This window comes from Notamacropus eugenii, chromosome 2, assembly GCF_028372415.1.
Source record: "Notamacropus eugenii isolate mMacEug1 chromosome 2, mMacEug1.pri_v2, whole genome shotgun sequence".
Taxonomy (NCBI): Eukaryota; Metazoa; Chordata; class Mammalia; order Diprotodontia; family Macropodidae; genus Notamacropus; species Notamacropus eugenii.
This window is the reverse complement of record NC_092873.1, coordinates 475,088,427-475,107,959: the sequence shown is the minus strand read 5'-3', so window position 1 is coordinate 475,107,959 and position 19,533 is coordinate 475,088,427. Positions and strand designations below refer to the sequence as shown.

Sequence of the window (19,533 nt, the reverse complement as noted above, 5' to 3'; positions counted from 1 at the left end):
GGGAGGATAGAGAGAGAGCACTCCAGACTCAGCAAACAAGTCAGTAAAAACAAGAATCAGATTGTGGGTGGAGGGGAGGAGAAATAGGGTACCTCATAAAAAAATGAGATCTCATCACCATTACTGTAAGTCATTTAACAAAGGCTGAATGGCCCCCTCATCAGGAATGCTATCAATAGGATTCTGGATCAGGTATGAGTTGGATAAATTACGTTTGAGGTCCCAACTGACTCTGAGATTCTAAAAGGATATGGTTCATTGTTCCTATAACTCTTTGTCCTCTGTGCCTCTGTTATCTCTATAAGTATCTAAACCCAGTTCCCCAAGCCCATTTCAGCTTTGCTTTTCCCTTTCATTCATTTCAAATCACCTGCCTCTACGTTCAAGTCAAACAGCCAAGTCAAACAAGCATTTATTAAACACCTGCTTTGTGCCAGGCACTGCAAAATTCACTGGGGATACAAAAAATAAAAACAACAAACCAAAAAGACCCTGATGTCAAGGAGCTCACAGTCCAATGGCAAGAAGACAGTATGTGTAAGGACAACGGGCAAGTATCTGGATAGTTCTTCAACATTCAACTAAATTCAAACAATATTTAACTAACACCTAGATTCAGGATCCCCACCCTGCCACAAGAAGGAAAGGGAATATTCATTTATATAACACCTGCTAGGTACCACAGTCTGTGCTAAGAGCTTTATAAATGTTATCTCATTTGAACCTCACAACAACCCTGCAAGGTAAATGCTGTTTTTATCCCAGTTTTACAGTTGGAAAAACTGAGGCAAACAGAGGATAAGTGATGTCCTCATCAATATCTATTGAAGTACAGCACTCTATCCACTATATCACCCAGCTGGATTCTCTTTGGATATGATCCAGTTTGTCAATATCCAAAAACATGGGGTCCAAAATACTGTAGGTCTGCTCTGAGCAAGACAGAGACAAAAGGAGCCATTGTCTCTTATTCTATACCTCGTGCTTCTCTTCATTCATCTGAAACCCACATTAGCTTTTTCAATTGTATTATCACATTCCTAGCTCATACTGCCCTTGCAGTTTACTGAAACAGCCTAAAATATTTTTCATATGACAATTTCTTTTTAATTTTAAAATTTCTTTTTCAATTAGCAAGCATTTCTTTTCTCTCCCTTCCTTCAAGAAAGAACAGCAAAGAAAAACAAAGCCTTTGAAACAAATATGCATAGTCAAGCAAAATAAATTCCCACATGGGCCATATGCCCAAAAACATATGTCTCATTCTGCGTATTAAGTTCATGACCTCTCTTTCAGGAGGTGATAGTATGATTTATCATTGGAACTCTAGAATCATGGCTGGTTGTTGTTTGATCACATATCTTAAGTCTTTCAATATTTTGAGCAGAAAAAGGAGAATAAATAATACAAGAACAGCAACACTGTAGAAAGAATCACCTAGAAAAGATCCACATCTTTTTTTTCAAATGAATCACTTTCTAGCTACATTTCCCCTACTCATGAGTCATGTCTAATATTTGGGTCTGGAGCACTGCCTGCTGAAAGCAGCCTGAGCCATCGGTGATTCCAGCAGCTGCACTTACCTGATCCAACTGAAATACAGTCGGTGTTTGAAAGCAGAGCCAAGCAAAGAGGCACCATTAAAGAATCCTTTTTTTGGCCAGAAGATATTCAATCTTGTAAAAGTTATATCTTCCCTCTTCACTGCTCCATCCCGCCAAATCCAACAACTTTCACAATGACACTCTCTGTTCTCCTTAGCATTTAGTAATTAGAAAAAAAAATAGGAAACATCATATGCTTAAAGACCAGGTTACTGGAGGGTTGTACCATGGAATTAGGCACAATGTAAGGGGCCCAATAGTCAAGATTCTGACCTCACCTAGAGTTGTAGGATTTGATTCTGGTGCAAAGGATCTCCCACTTGTTCAGGACTTGAATTTCTCCTTTTACTGCCTTCCCTTTAGCATCTAGTGCCTGTGTCAGGCACTTCTAGCAATCATTCTGATGTATCTTATTGGGTGGTTCTTTAATTGCCTTGGTTGCGTAAATCTTATCTCCCTCACAAGATTATAAATTCCTTTCAAGAAAGTACTGAGTAATAAGCATTTTCTGGCTATTTCACATAACTTAACACTGATACTGGGCATTCAGCATTACAAATTGGTTTAAAAACCACTTGAGAAGCAGTAAGTAGACAGAGGGGCAGCCTTGGAGCCAAGAACACCTGCCTCTGGACCAGTCCCTGCCTCTCAGCACTCCTCCTAAGATATGACTCTCTAAGGAAACCTCTCTGAGATTGTAAATTGTAGTTGCCTATAAGCTTCAGTAGAGAAATTTCCCCACTAGGAATTTTTCCACTGATAGTGCTCTACATTATTGAAAGCACAGAGCTAAAGGAAGGAAGTAGATACATATAGATATTGCTTCTTATGTGTTTTCTCTACCACTTGAATGTAAGCTGCTTGAAGATAGGGTTCATGTTGTTGCCTGTCTTTCTGTCTCCCAACACAACACAGTGCCTGTCACAGAGAATACACTTAATAAATGCTCATTAACTGATTGAGATAAATTGCATTTTTTCTGCAGAAGCAATTTAACTCTGATAATGGGGTATAAACACTGTCTCTGAAGTCACAGAACCTAATCTCATAAACCTGACTCTGATGGGTACTACCTATGCATTCTTGGGTGAGTTTCTCATTTTCTTATCTGTAAAATGAGAAGGTGCAACTACATGGCCTAAAAGTCCTTTCCAGATCTAGATCCATGACCCTATACTCATTGACATGATAAAACATGACCATTACTATAATAATGAGACTGACTAAACCCAGTACAACAACTCTCCCATTTAGCAATGACATAAAGGCCATGCCAACTCATAACAGAAGTAATATAGGGCTTTTCATTTGTTAAACATTTTCTATATGATCCCTTCTCCACTCTGGGCTTCAATTTCCTCTCTGTGTTGTTATTCAGTCATTTTAGTCATGTCCAACTCATGACTTATTTTGGGGGTTTTCTTGGCAAAGATGCTGGAATGGCTTGCCATTTCCCTCTTCAGCTCATTTCATAGGTGAAAAAACTGAGATAAACAAGGTTAAGTGACTTGTTCAGGGTCATCCAGCTAGTATGTATCCAAGACCAGAAATGAACTCATGCCCAAGCCAGACTTGAACTCATGAAAATGAGTCTTCCTGATTCCAAGCCCAATGCTCTATCCACTATGCCACTTAGCAGCTCTTCCTCTCTGTACTCATCTGTTAAAAAAAAATCACTAGGTTGGAATAAATGACCTCTAAAGTCTCTTTCAGCATTAGCATGCTTGGATTCCTCTAAAACCTTTTTAAGAATGACAAATCTTAAAGTCAGACCGATGACAAGATCATACAACTACCCTCAGTAAGTGCTGCGGCAGAAAGACCTCTAGAGTTGGAATAAGGGAACCTTGGTACAAATCCCTGCTCTTCTACCTACTACCTATGTAAGGACAGGATGAGATTTTTCATTCATCAAAGTACAGCACCAAAACAATGAAGATTTACTGATAACAGGTATGCAAAATAAGGACAAGTTTTGGGCTAAATGGATAGAGAACAAAGATTCTGCCTTCTTAGTTTACTGTTTATTCTGATTCAAATTTATTTTCATGTTTAACACAGTGCCCGGCACCTTTATAAATAATAGTTGGAATATTGATGCTAAAGCTGACAAGATCAGGGATAACTAAGACTATTAGCTAGTTATCTATAAAGAGAGCTTTGATGTTTGTACAGACACGCAGGTCTAAAAAAAAGACTTAATATCAGCCTTTCTGGCTCTTATTTGCTGAGGGGGGAGGGGCTATGATTAAAGAGCTGTCAGTCTGCCTTTATATAGCAATGGTTCTAGCTCATTGCATACTGGAACTGAGATGCTACACAGGTAGCCATAATGAAAATTGTCCAGAAGAGAGTAGTATAGAATAAGGCCCCTGATGCAGCAAAACAATGCATCCAGCAGAGACGCAACAAGTTCAATGGAGCAATGCTCAGTTGAGATTATGTGCCCAGAAAAAACCACAATACAGTAGGGATTAATAGGAGAGCAGACTGATTAAGCAATTCAACAAAGGTCCCCAACAGAGATGCCATGGCCAATGGAGAACAGATCCGGAATGAGCAGTGGGGCATCTCTGGTTCTGTGTCATCTGAGCTATGTGAATTGGCCCTCCACAAGGATTTCCACTGTGTATACTCATACATTATTACCACTTTTTCATGGCCACTCTCTCCACTGATGTGTATATTAGTAGAAAAGGATGCCCTACATTAAGGGGAAGAATATTTTATAATAATTTCTTTTATTATACTATTTCATTAAATGCCTTTGTCTCAATGCCTACTTGTGTCCTCTGATTAAAGAGAAAAACAGTAAATATTGGGGAGAGCTCACAAGTTATGGTTTTGAGTGAATGAAGATATACAGAGGCCTTTGAGCCTAGAGTGGGTATGCTAGGGGACCAACCCCAATACTATAAGTGTGTTACCCTAAGTCATTTCATGTCACTGGACCTTGTCCTTACTATAAAATGAAGGGGTTCTACTAACAGACTTCAAAAGTCCCTTTCAGCTCTAAATCTACAATCGTAAATTCAAGCGCTGTAGAAAAGGGAACACATTGTGATCAGAGATTGTTTCTCTGAAATTTTACTCTTGGAATAAATTAATCAATAAGTTAATATTTAAGCCAACAACTCCTCTGAGGGCAATGTCTCTCCCATTGAGTCTAAAATGTTACAAGGTCTTCCTCATTTCCTGAAACAAGGACATCCAAATAATGAGATTTAGAAACCAAGGTCAACATCCTACTAGGCTGATGTGTTGCTCTCTGTGGGCTTTATGGAAGTTATTTGGATCACAGTATCTGGACAATTCATTTCCCACATCTTTAAGCAGGAAATAAAGCCTGTCCACCTGACTGGGGCAAAGCTATCTGGGGACTAAGAGCAGGAAGTGTAAAAAGTAAGTATTCCCCGTGGTTCTCAGGAGCCATCAGGTGGGCCAATTGGTGGTAGGATGAAAGAGTTGTCCCTGTTTAGTAGCTGAATTTCCAGAGCAGAATCAACTTGCAAGAACTTTCTCCCTTCCCATAATCCTGGGAGTAAAAATAATAACAAAAAACAACACAAAAAATCCTTCCATGCTCTTATCTTGAGTTTGTATAAGGAATTTTGAAGAGTGGTTTTGGAATGATAGTCAATTATCTCCTGGATACATTGGTAATGACTCTGCTGGAGAAATCATCAACTTATGGGATTAAAGAGCTGCAACTTAGATTTCCTCTGCAGAGAAAAAAAAGAGAATATTTTGAAGAGGCTCAGGGCTTGTTTTGTTCTGTTGTTTTTTCAGTTTTAGTGTTTTGTTGGTTTGTTTTCCTGAGAGCCTCCAATCAGTAAATCTCACACGGAGTAGGTTAGTGCCTTAGGACTTTGTCCTTCTCGATTTTGATATTTGGTTGAGCTACCAGGACACGCTTTGGCATCTAACAAAATTTCGTAAATAGACAGTACTATTTTCATTTCATGCTAGCACTTTAGGTCCCAATATTGTGCCTCACAGTCAAGATTTCTTATTTTCATGGAAGTATCAGAAGTCTTTTCCTTCTCCTAAGGCCCCTGGGAGTTAAGATCACTCTCAGTCCCCTTTTCTTTTGTCTTATCCAGAAGAGAAACTAGGATTTTGCTACAGGATAGGTCACATTAGAAGCTCAATGTTACAATTGCTATGTGGAGACTAGGACAAAGACTGGACACTCCTGACTCCTTCCATTTTGCTAAGAAAAATCTGGTTTTGAATCTTGGTTCTGCCACTTTTACATTATAAATTTATCTAAGCCTAAATTTCCTCATCTATGAATGGGAATAGTGATAATTACATTAATAGACAAGATGGTATAGTAGAGAGAAAACTGAGTCTCAAAGTAAGGAAGATGCGGGTCCAAGTTCTGCCTTTTAAAATATACTACCTACGTAAGTCTGGCAAATCACTAACCTCTCAGTGATCTAGGCAATGCTCCACAAGTATAAACTGTGGAATAATTTCTATCCACATGGACAGAACTGGAGCTTCTCAAGGGGTTTTAAACGTACAAATAAATCATAGGTCCAGACCAAAAATCTTTTTTTTAATTTTTGCAATATCTGCTTCAGAGAATCACTGTAACAAAAGGGTTTTACAACCCATTAAAACAGTATGAATGTAAGTTATTATTGGGAGCTGAGGAGGATGTCTGTCTTAATATGGGCTGGAAAATCCCAACCATTAACTTGTTCTTCAGACAGACTTTATGCCTTTTTTTCTCAGGTTGTCATTGATTCAGACACACTTACATGTGCTCATAAGCATTTCATCAAGGCTGCTAATTACATTCTCATCAGTTCTCCTAGAGAGCTCTCTTTTCCTATAGTGAGATAGCTGTGATCCCAGAATGCTGACATTCTGGTGTGAAGCATCAGTACGAGGTCTCTCACCATAGTTCCCCCAGGCCTGGAATCACTCTGTGGAGCTCAGCACTAGTACCCAGGACTTCATGACCTCTCCAATCAGCTCCACAGTAAGGGAGACATGCTTCTGCCTGGCCCAAGAATCCACTCTCCTCACTCACTTATAACATATGATTCATTTGCTCACTCAGAAAACAAGATGAGCACCAGAATTCTACCCCTAGTTCTATTCCATCCCATTCACCAAATGTTTAGGAAATGCCTGGTACCAGCAGGTACTGTTCTAGGTCTTTATTTTAACTGACATTTCTCTCCTCAGTATTATCCTTCATGTACTCAATACCTGATCAATGAACCAATTAAACATACAATATTTATTATTTATAGCATCACTGGAGATATAAAGACAGAAATGAAACAATCCCTGCTCTCAAAGAGTTTATATTCTATTGGGAGAGACATATATGTGCATCAGAGTATACAAAATGCATTCAAATAACATGATTTTTTTTTAGAAGGTACTAAAAGTGGGAGAAATCAGGAAAGTCATTAGAGAGAAGGTATACATATGTGTGTGTAGTGTATGTATGTATATATGTGCATATGTATATATACATACATATATATTTATGTATAGATACTGTGTGGACTGAACTTTGAACGAAATTAGCGATTCTAAGAACCCCCCCCCAAAAAAAAGTGTATTCCAGGACTGGTAGAGGACCCATTCAGAGGCCACAAGACAAGAGATGAAATGTTCTGAAATAGGGACAGCAAGAAGGCCAGCATGGCTGGACCATAGTACGTATACACTAAGAGAATGATAGATAATATATCAGGAAAGGTAGGTGAGGGTCAGGTAGAAAAGAGCTTTAAATGCCAAACAGAGGAATTTATATCGCAACCTATGGACAAAAGGGAGCCACTAGAATTTATTGAAAAGGGAAGTGAGGTAGTCAAACTTGTGTTTTAGGAAAATCACTGTGACTCTATGTGAAAAATGGATTGGAGTAGGGGAGAAATAACACAAGGAAACCAATTAAGAGCCTATATGAATGGTACAGTTGAAGGGGAAGAGTGCCTGAACAGGGTAGGGATTGTGTGAGTATATAAGAGGAAAAAATGTAAGAGATAACAGGGGGAATCAATAGATTTGGTAACTAATTTAAGCTGTAAGGTGAGAAGGAGAAAGGAAGGTTGACTTGTAAGTTATGAACTTTGTAATTGCCTTGAAAGAATGAGTGTAGGTTGGAGAGCAGTGGGTTAAAGACAAAAGATAATGGGCTCTGTTTGGGGCATGTTGAATTTGAGATGGTAATGTGTCATCCAGTTGGAAATGTTCTCTAGGTCGTTGGAGATGCATGACTGGATTTCCAAAAGAGACCAGAATTCTTCTGCATAGAAATGATCTTTAATTCCATGGAAACTAACGAGGTGACCATGCAAAAGTATAGAGAAAAAAGACAAATCCCAGGTCCATAACTTTGAGCTACATCCAGAGTTAGAGGGGGCCACAGGGATCATTACTCAACAATGGGTCCGTACTCCATCTTCTCCTTTAGTAGAATCAAAATAATCTCTTATTACTCTTTAAGAACTGTTGGGAGTTGAGGGGCCATAAATGACCCTAACCTATAATGTGACTATATAAGCAATGTACTTTGGGTGATGTTGCCAAATAGTTTGATTGATGGGTGGTTGATTTGTGGAGGTTGTCTCAGTGTATACTGGCAAGTTCATAGGTGGATTACATTCTAGAAAAAATTAGGAGAAACTGTTTTAATGGATTAAAGAATGTCTTAGGAAATGACAGGCTTGGACTAAGGGAGACACTGTTGTCCAGTGCATAGAACTGGACGTGGAATCAGGAAGATCTGAGTTCAAATCTGACCTGAGACATTCATTAACTCTGTGTTCCTGGGAAAGTCACATGACCTCTGTCAGCCTCAATTTTCTCATCTGTAAAATGTGGGAAGTAATAAGTACAGAAGTTAATCATAAGGATAACAACAAAAGAAGGAAGAAGAGGAGGAGGAAGTTGTTTGGGATGCTAAAGGTCGGACATTGTATTCAGAGAAAAAAATGCATGAAGACTTCAGAAGGTGAAGACAGAAGAAAACAACTAATCTTGAAACAGAAGGAGATGGGTGAAGGAGAAACTAAGAAGGAGCTGGGCAGAAGAATATGGAGGGAAGAAGTCAGGGTAGAAGAAAATGGAAAAGAGAAAGGACTAAGAAAAAAAGAGATGTGGAAGTAATAGAAGGAAGGTTGTAAAAAGGAAATAATAATAAGTAAGATGAGGTAAGTAAAATAATTTGGTAATGGGAGAAAAGATAGATTCATGTAATTGTGAAGGTGCTAGAAAGATAAGTGGAATAGTTTTGAAGATGAAGACCCCCACGAGCAGTTTGGCCCAGGAACTCTGTAAGAGTGCTGATAACTAGACACAAAAACCAAAGATCTCACTCCAATGAAATGTAGAGAATAAGGAAAATCTGAAGGGTTTTTGTGGCATTGAACAGATGACAACTTCCTGTGCTCTCTCGCCACCACCACCCCCATTTCCAATCAGTTGCTAAGTCCTCTTGATCCTACTTATTATAATAGCTTGCTGATTATTCTCAGTTCCTCAAGTCTTTCCCCATTGTAGTTCTATCCTCCACTCAACTGCCTAAGTGATCCTGCTAAATAAAGCTCAGGTTCGACCATGTTATCTTGCCCCATTCAATAAAATCCAATGGGTCCCCATTACTTCCAAAATCAAATACAAAATCCTCTGTTTGGCTTTGGAGCTACCTTCCTTACCTTTCCAGTCTCCTTACACTTTACTCCCTCCTGAACATTCTTCTATCCAGCAACACTAGCTTCCTTTCTTCTTTGTACAGGAGACTTCATCTCTCAAGTCTATGTACTCCTACTGTCTCTCTCCCATGTCAATTAAAGTTCTCCTCCCTCATCTCTGCCTCTTGGCTTCACTGACTTCCATCAAGTCTGAGCTAGAATCCCACCTTCTACAACAAGCGTTTCTCAGTCCCCATACTGCCAATGCCAATAATCCAATCTCAGAAAAGAAAGAGAGCTAGTTGCAAAACAACTACCCATCAGAGGGGAATAGTATTTTCAGTCCTAATGGACTTACAGGAGAATTCTATCAAACTTTTAAAGAACAACTTGTTCCAATACCACATTTATTACTTTTAAAATAAGAAAGAAAGCACTTTCCTTGATTCCTTTTATGAGATAAACATAACCCTAATGCTAATGCCATTCCTGTGAGTTTTTCCAATTTATCCTGTATATATATATTGTCCGTACATAGCTGTTTCCGTGTTGTTCCTCTCCCTGTCCCACTAGACAATCAGTCCCTTGAAGACAACAAGTGTTTCAGCCTTTCTTTGTATCCAAGCACTTACCATAATGCCTGGCACATGATAAGCACTTAATAAATGCTTCTTGACTTACTGTCTAGACACAAAAACACAAAGTATGGATGACCAGCAGGATGAACTAAAGCCCCTAATACAAGGAGACAAATTTAAACTCATAGATATTACTGCGCCTGCATGGTACGAGATCCATGAATGGAATTTGACTCAGAAACGTTACACCTTATTTGAAAGACAAAGTTGGGGGAGAGAGGGCAGGAGAAAGGCAGGGAACCAGCCTTACATATTTTTTTTAATGTATCACTTTTTCATGTATAAAATGAGGGGTTCTTCCCCTTAATCATGTCTTGAAATCCATAACTTCTTCAAAGCTATAAGCACCTAGGAGAAACTTTCTTCATTCTGTCATCTGTTAATCTCTTTCCCAAAACATATGTATCTATTTTTATATCTTTTTGTATACTTATTTATTTATTGTGTACAAGGTATCTCCCCTCCCTCCAATAGAATGTAAGCTCCTTGAGGATAAGGATAACTTCATTTTTTTCTTGCATTCTCAGAATTCGTAACAGTGCCTAGCACATAGTAGGCATTTCATAATTGCTTATTGAATTAAATTGAGTGAACTGTCTCTAAGGACCCTTCCAAATCTAAATCTATGATCAGGAATGTGATCATATAAGGAAATACAGGACCTAAAAGGGAGAAATGTGGCAGAGAGAATTGGGGTAAAGACAATGGTGGCAGAAACAGAAGCAGTAGCACAATCAACAGTCCACTGAACAAAAAGAAGAAATAGGGGGAGCGTTGCAGTTTATTGTACAAACACACATCACCAGACACAGGAATGCTTTTGCAAAAACTATGTTAAAGGGCAATATCTCACAGAAATTTATTTTTTAAAGCAGGAAGGAAACTTAAAGTGCCTTCTCCTTTGTGAATCTTCCTTTCTTTCTTTTCCTTCCTTCCACTATTATTCCATTATCCCATTTTCTTCTTACCTTTAAAGGAGAATTTGAAAAATAAACCCGAATAAAAGCTCTCCCTCACCCCAAGTAGTTCAAACAATCCCAGATATACAGCTGTAAAAGGAAGCTGATCCTATAAAATCTATATTCTATTGGTCTGAAAAGTTGGAGCTCTTATTTGTTTGTCCTCAATTAGGAACTGATTTGAGATACACTGCTTCACTCGTTTCCTTATTTATTAGCTATATCTGCTGGGTGATTCATGGGGTCATAAATTTAGACATGGGAGGAACCTTAGAAACCATCCATTCTTATCGGCCCAAAGTCCCACAACTGGTAGAGCAAGTTTCAGAATTGGGTTATCTCAACCTAAATTTAACCTTCTTTTGACTATACCATTCTGATTCCTGTCTCACCTATGTGACTTACCATCCCAGTATCATCCAACAATGGCAGTCCTGGATCCTTAGGGATGTGCCCATGTGATCAGCAAGTCTGTCCATAGAATCTCATCAGCACCCTGGCCCTCGAATTGATGAAAACAACACAGACCTCCCAAGGCAATAAAGTAAGTGAAGATAGCACTGAGCTCTTGAAGTAGGATTGGCATTTGCACAGGGGTGCATGGCAATAGTGTCAGTTACATCACAGCTAGCAGGAACTTTGGGGATGGCAGTAGTCAGGTGAGAAGGGATGCATAAAGGAGGAAGGGTGATGTGATTTTTTTAAAAGGGCTATGTAATGATTCTAGAAAAAACAGGGGCTATCATTCTCATTCTGCAAACAGACAGTCTTATGACCTTGTACTTGACTCTTTGGGCTTCAGTTCTCACCTAGAAGTTGAGATGTTGCTCTGGATGCTCTACCAGGTCCCTTCCATTCTCTAATCTGCTGAGAAATCCAGGAAGGTGAGTGGGGAGTGCCATGACCCCAGGTTTCAATATTACACATACTTTCACATTCAATTTGTACTTTTCCCCAAAGTTATCTTTCAGAATCACCCTAAAATTGGCACTGCTACAGATCAGAAGCATAAAATGAAAAAGCATAGGATTAAACAAATGTCCATGGCATGATTTTCTCAGACCCATACAAAGAGAGCAGTTGCAGATGATTCAAATTGGTTAAATCTTTTAATCTCCATAAGAGTTTTTCCTACTTTGCTGGAAAAGTCAAGGACAGAGTGGAGTATTTCTATTTGTGCAAAGGATCTACTCTAGGAGGAGAGGTTTCAGCAGAAGGAACAACTGAAGAAACTCTTCTTGATCCTTGCCTGACACAAGACACCATGATCAAGAGAGTTGCAATTGTTGGAGCTGGTGTGAGTGGTCTCACCTCCATCAAATGCTGCTTGGAAGAGGGGCTGGAGCCCACCTGCTTTGAAAGGAGTGCTGACATTGGAGGGCTATGGCAATTCACAGTAAGTGATATTTCCTTAACTCCTCTTGAGTATGATGGACAGCAACTACCTGGCAAGGTGAGGTCACTTTACCTCTCTGGCCCTCAGTTTCCCAATTTATAACAGGAGAGGGTTCACTCAGATAATGTCCAAGGTCCTTTCCCTCTCTTCTATGATGTTGTTCTGTAACATTTGAGATTGACCCAGTAGGAGATTTCTATTGGTGCTAGGACAAAATAATAACAGCTAGCAATTATGTAGTGCTCTAAGGCTTACAAAGCACTTTATATGTCAATCTCATTTGATCCTTACAACAACCCTGTGGAGGTAGATGCTATTATTGTTCCCATTTTACAGAGAAGAAAATTGAGGTTGAGGGAGATTACCCAGGAGTTCTACTTTCCATCCTCTCACACAGGTTTCTCTTTCCTTTTTTGAAACTTGATCTATGATTTCGCTAATATAGGGAACTCCCGATAAGGAAGCTCCTTCTGCTATAGGTCAGTTCTGTGATTTAGAGAAAGTTGCCTAAGGCACTGAGAAGTTAATGTACTTGCCTAGAATCACACAGACAAGTATGCTAGATGTGGGTCTCAAACCCACACCTTTCTGATTCTGGGACCCTCTCCCCAAGCTTTCTTTCTCTCTCATAGTTGCAGATAGGTAAATTCCACTGAGAAGGTGGTATTTCTCCCCATGTCGTTTTAAATACTGAGTGGTTGAGAGATTTAATTCCTGAAGAATAATAACAATTTCCTCTTTCTTATGTTTTTATAGGAATATGTTGAAGAGGGCAGGGCAAGCATTTATAAATCTCTTGTTACTAACAGCAGCAAAGAGATGTCCTGTTTCTCAGACTTTCCTTTCCCAGAGGATTTTCCAAATTTTGTGCCACACTCTCAATTTCTGGAATATCTCAAGATGTATGCCTACAAGTTCAACCTTCTGAAATGTATCCAATTCAAGGTATGTCACTAGGAGTCGTCTGGTTGGCAGAAAGGTATTTAATACATATCTTTTCTTGTTGCTTCCTACTTGAGACTCAAGTTCTCTCCTTGAGATTGAAAAACTAGCAAAGATCAGTGCTACTTGGCAGGATTCCTTCATCCCCTGGGGGCTCTTCAATTATGAAGGGAAATATGTATTCATACTATATAACCTACATGTAGAAACCTGTCTATCTATGTGTAGCAGTAAGCACTCTGACATCCGCAGAGGGGCCTGGTATAACAGGTTCTTAGATTTACAATTATAAAAGGAAAGGCAACTTTTGAGGGGTCAACAATCACTTTAATCAAGCACATGTATCATTCACTTAGATCAGAGAAAAAAGCAAATACTCTGACTTCAGAGAAATCAAAGGTCAACAGGCATGCTTCCAAATGTCTGACAATCGATGCCTGTGTCATAGATCAACAGACAGATCGAACTGTCTGACCATAGTTACCAGAGAGGGAAGAGCCAAATCTAGGTTTTCAAAGCCAGGGGGCTTTCCCAGAGTCTTGCCTGGCCAAACAAATACATCCAGTCAGTAAGACCCAAAGTAAAACCTCACCCTCAGAGTATTTATACATTTTTGGGGAAATGGAGGGCATCACAACCCTTGAGGACCAGTGCCTCATTAGGAACTTAACAAAGGGTGTGCCCATTAATGGGTGGGAAAGATCTTGTTTAATCACATTAAAATAATTAACAATACAAATACATATACTGTTTCTAGTTAAAGAAACTCTTGTTTCTCTACTTTACTCCTAGTAAATAAAGGCAAGATTCAGTCAAAGGCACTTAATTATACTAAAACAAAAACAACAAAAGATCCTACTTTGTATGGACTTTATCTGAATGGCCACAGGGTCTACTCCAGATAGAGTTTTACTTTCTGACTCAATCCTATACCCACAATTCCCATGTCTCTGTTTTTGTTGCTTAGATATCATGACTCCTTGCAGAGGGTGGGGAGGAATGGTGTTTTCATATTCTGGATTTTTTTTTCCAGACCATTGTCTGCAATGTGAAAAAACGTCCAGATTTCTCTACCTCTGGCCAGTGGGAGGTAACCACTGAGCATGAAGGGAAGCAGGAGTCAGCCATATTTGATGCTGTCATGGTCTGCACTGGTTATCTCACTAACCCACTTTTGCCACTAGATACTTTACCAGGTATAGTATTGTCTTCTGAGTCCCTTTATTTTTTTTAAATTACATTCTTATTGATATGTCTTGGTTTCAGATTGTTTGGAAAAAAATCACTGTGGTATATAATGTGGTTGCACCCGGAAAGCACTTTCATTGGCCCTCTTTCCTTCTTACTCTCTGTCTCTTGCTGACCTCATCAACGGTCAGGGGCTTACTTTGCATCTCTGCTCAGATGACTCACAAATACATATGTGTGTATGTGTGTGTGTGTGTATATATATATATATATATATATATATATATATATATATATATATATATATATATATATATATATATATATATATATGTCCAGACCTAGTGTTTCTTTCTCCTGAGTGCCTATTGGATATTTCAAAATGGATTATTGTAGTCATTTCTAATTCAAAATCTTCTAAATAAAACTCACTGTATCACCCACCTTTCTTCCACACCTCTTCCAGTCACCCAAGTTCACAATCTGTCTCCTCCTCAATATCCCACTCTCCATCACTGTAAATATCCAATCAGCTGCCAGATCTTTTCATTCCTTCTCAACATCTGTTCCATCTCTGCCCTCTATTTCAGATTCTTGTCATCTTTCCCTTAGCCCAGGGGTGGGGAACCTGCAGCCTCAAGGCCACATGTGGCCCTCTAGGTCCTCAAGTATGACCCTTTGACTGAATCCAAACTTCACAGAACAAATCTCCTTAATAAAAGGATTTGTTCTGTAAAACTTGGACTCAGTCAAAAGGTGGCACCCAAGGACATAGAAGGTCACATGGGGCCACAAGGTCGCTGGTCCCACACACCTGCCCTATCCTACTGCAACAGCCTCCTGATGTGTTTCTTTTCTTTAAGTCTCTCTCCTCTCCTATCCATTCTCCACATCACTGCCATAGTGATATTCCCAAAGCATAGGTCTGGCCATATGACTTCTCTGTTTAGTAAATTCCCATAGCTTCCTGTTCCCTCTACGATAAAAATCTCTTGTCCTTTACCACATGATTTCCAGCCTTATTCTATATCACTCCCTTTCATACATTCTATGTATGGTCCAGCCAAACTAGCTTTTCTACTCTGTCTCACACAAGACTGATTTCATTGACTTGCAGCTGAAACCTTCCCTATATATTGTCTTTCTTCCATTAGAACATGAGCTCCTTGAGAGGAAAGACCATCTTTCAGATTTGGATCCCCAGTGCTTGCTTTTCACATAGGAAGCATTTCATAAATGTTTTATGCATTCATTCAAGAATCTCCATCTCTCATCTCTGTATCTTTATACAGACTGTGTCCTATGCCTAAAAAAAATTTTAAAAAAAATTCCACCTTCAGTTCTGTCCCTTAAAATCTCCAGTTTGGCTCAAGTGCCATATTCTACATGAAGTCTTTCCTGATTTCTTCCAGCTACTAGTGTCCTCTCCCTTCAAATTACCATGTATTTATTTTTTAGAAACCATATATATCTCTCTATATATATATATATATATATATATATATATATATATATATATATATATATATCTTTCCTCCACTGAAAAAGAATAAAGTCCTTGAAAGAAGATAGTATTTCATTTTTGTCTGTATTTTCCAAACCTATCACACCACCTGGCATATAGTAGGTGATTAATATACTTACTGATTAATTTATCACTAATACTTCCCGATAACCTCCTCCACCCAAGAATCTTCCTTTGTCAATGAACCAATAAATACTTACTAAGCACCTACTATATGCCAGATACTGTACTAAGTGCCGAGGGTACAAATATTTAAAAAACCAATCCCTGCCTTCAGGGAGCTTACCATCTAATGGAGGATGACAACACACAAAAGGGAGCTAAAAAAGGGAAAGGTGAAGGGCGCAGAAGGCACCTACTATGTGGGCATGGTGGAAAAGTCAAAGAAGTTTCAGAATTTCCTAGGGCATGATAGAAAAGTCAGAGAAATGTTAACTATAGAAACAATTATATGTAACACACCACACCAGGCAGGAAATACATTTCACCATCTGTGCTCTGCTCTGAGATCAAGATTGGTCATTACATTCATCTGAATTCCAATGTCTTTCAAGACTATTTTCCTTTATATTATTCTGGTCATTCTGTATAGTCATCTCCTAAGTCTGCTTTCTTATCTCTGAATGAGTTCATTCATTCATTCAAAAAGCATTTTCTAGGTGCCTACTATGATCCAGGGAGCATGGGAGATACAAAGTCTTCCTTAACATCTTTGAATTTCTTATATTCATTTTTTGACGCAATGTATTCCATTACATTCAAACAGCACTATTGGTTTAGCCATCCTTCCTATGCTAGGCATCTCTTTTTATTTCCTTTTTAGTATAAAAAATATTGCTATGAACACTTCCCTATTTCAGGGAAATGTTATAAATATTTCTATGAAGATGCATATTTCCATAGCAGTGTCTGGAACATAACACATGTTTGTTTCATTCTTTATTCTTAGGAAAATTAGTCAATTCACAAAAGGACAGGTTTGAAGGCATAAGCACTTATGTAGGTGTTTGTATTTTAATGTTATAATACCCATATGTATGCTTATAAAAGTCACTTTTATCAAAGCAAGTTGCAAATCTTAAAGCAATATGTAAACGTTTGATTTTATGCCATTTTTATTGCCACTTTTTCTAGGTGCTCCATTATTCATTAATTCATGTTATCCCTGTGCAACGTAGATAGGCAGATACCATAATCCTAATTATACAGAGAAATAAAACCCAAAGTCATATGTTGGTTACTTGGTAAACTGGCATTTGGACTTGCTTGAAGTAGGAACATTGGGTAGGAAAGACCACTGAATTTGGAGTAAGAGGAATTGAGTCTGAATTTTACATCTTCTAGTCAATATCTATATGATCATAGATAAGTTATTTTATCTCTATGGGCCTCAGTTTTCTCATCTATAAGATGAGTTTGGACTAATTATCAGTCAAGGACTCTTCCACTTCCACATTCTAGGATCTAATTTGACATTCAAAAGGATTGATATACAGGCTTTATTTCAAATCCCTTATGACTGTGAGTTTGTTAAATAATAATAGGAGCTTAATAAACCCACAAGTCTTGTTAAACAAACTTTTTAACATTTGGGGTTTGTTTTTTTTAAGTTGTGAGTTGCAAATTCTATCCCTTTCCTGTCCCTCCTTGAGACAGGTATAGGATATATATATGGTCAGCTAGGTGGTGCAGTACATAGAGCACCAGTGCAGGAGTCAGGAGGACCCGAGTTCAAATCTCACCTCAGACACTTAACACTCACTAGCTAGGTGACCTTGGGCAAGTCACTTAACCCCAATTGCCTCATCTTGAGTCATCTCCAGTCATCCTGATGAATATCTGGTCACTAAATTCAGATGACTCTGGAGGAGAAGTGAGGCTGGTGACCTGTACAAGCCCTCCCTCACTCAAAACAAAGTCAAGTGCAAGTCATGTCATTATTTCTCTGATGGCATGGTCTTCTTCGTCAACGAAGGATGAATACACACACACACACACACACACACACACACACACACACACACATACACGCATACACACATATATACAATCATGTAAAACATTTCCATATTAGTCATTTTGTAAAAGATTCAAATAAAAGAAAAAGAATGAAAGTGAAAACGACATTGCTTCAGTCTGTATTCAAACAATATCAGTTTTTTCTCTAGAGGCAGATGGTAAGCTTCATCACTAGTCCTTTGGGATTTTCTTAGATCACTCTATTGCTGAGAATAGCTAAGTCATTCACAGTTCTTTATCAAACAATATTGCTACTAATATGTACAGTTTTCTCCTGGTTCTGTTCACTTCACATTGCATCAATTCACCTAGGTCTTTCCAGGTTTTTATGAAATCATCCTGCTTGTCATTTCCTGTAGCACAATAATATTCCATTATAATTATAGACCACACCTTGTTTAGCTTTTCCCCAATTGATGGGCATTCCTTCAATTTCTAATTCTTAGCCACCACAAAAAGAGCAGACAAGCTCTTTCCAGGTCTTTTCTCAGCGTCTGGATGGCTGAACACATTTTCTGAGAAGGAATGGTTTTCCACAAAGTAGAAATATATCTGATTGTGTAACAACAGCTCCAGAAATTATTTTCCAGCAACTATTCCCTTTTTGTTTGGTGCTTCATGATTCACTGACCTTTGGCATTAAATGAACCAAGCTGAGCCATCCATATCAGCAGCTGATTTCTGCCAGAAGGCAAGATACCAGCAAGATAAACGCCCCATGTCACTGAGCCAATTGAAACTAAATAATAATCTTTTATCCTAAAGGTGATACAGGATAAAAGGCCTGATACAGAAAGCCAGTATATTTAGACTGAGTTTCATGCAGTCTCCAAATCAACACTGGAATCAATGTCTCAGTCTCCATAGATAAATACCTTACCAATAAATTTATTGTCTATGATCAAGACAGCCACTTTCTTGTCGGTTATAAATAGTAACAGCTAACATCTGTTTATATGTTAAAATTATTGTCATAATCTACATCCAAGGGGCTAGGCATTGTCTCTTTCTCCATTGAAGAGACTCTCCCCCTAGAGCCAGGTGGACATGGTCCAGATTGCATTCTAAGAGAACATGATTACCTAAAAAGGACAAGTTCTGTTTCTCTCACTCTTTAACTCTTTATATTCTTATTCTGGGACTTTAGGTGGGATAAATGCTTAAAGTTTAAGTCTGGCTCACAACTAGGTTTTTCTCAGAGTGGGAGGAGGAAAGTATACTAGAGTGTACTAACTGTGCACTCTAGATCAGGTATAGGACAGCTATTGATTTCCTTCACACAAAAGAAAGGCTAAATACAAAGACTCTTAAGAATTGGCAGAAACTTTAAAAAAGGATTCAGTAACTTACACCTATCATTATACTCTCCTAAAAGTTGAAATTGAATAGCAAAATATGAAGCAACTTATGAATAGATATTTTCCATTTCTTCTGAGCTTTGCAGTCTCTCTCCCATGACTTCTGGCAATCCAGATCATAGCTTGGGCTCATTCTCCTGTCTATGGCTGTCTTCTCTTCTAAGAAGTGCTGCAGAGGATATTGTGTCTACCTGGCACTATACAGCATCAGATCCTATAATATATTCCCAGGAGATCTGA

At 38.6% G+C, this 19,533-nt stretch overlaps 1 protein-coding gene across 7 annotated transcripts in view; it reads left to right on the top strand.

Annotated features, from left to right (window-relative positions):
- Positions 1–4,777: 4,777 nt before the first annotated feature.
- Positions 4,778–19,533, top strand: part of LOC140529755 (flavin-containing monooxygenase 1-like) — a 31,884-nt gene continuing 17,128 nt past the window's right edge. Inside the window, exons 1-6 of one of the 7 annotated variants that reach the window (XM_072648655.1) lie at positions 4,778–5,006; positions 11,279–11,409; positions 11,668–11,749; positions 12,050–12,261; positions 13,018–13,206; positions 14,237–14,399. In XM_072648655.1, coding sequence (XP_072504756.1) covers positions 12,130–12,261; positions 13,018–13,206; positions 14,237–14,399 — 484 coding nt within the window. In that variant the 5' untranslated portion in view covers positions 4,778–5,006; positions 11,279–11,409; positions 11,668–11,749; positions 12,050–12,129. Of the gene's footprint in view, positions 5,007–7,834; positions 7,922–11,278; positions 11,410–11,628; positions 11,750–11,988; positions 12,262–13,017; positions 13,207–14,236; positions 14,400–19,533 lie in introns of all 7 variants that reach the window. The other 6 variants (XM_072648654.1, XM_072648658.1, XM_072648653.1 and 3 more) reach the window with 6 other exon arrangements.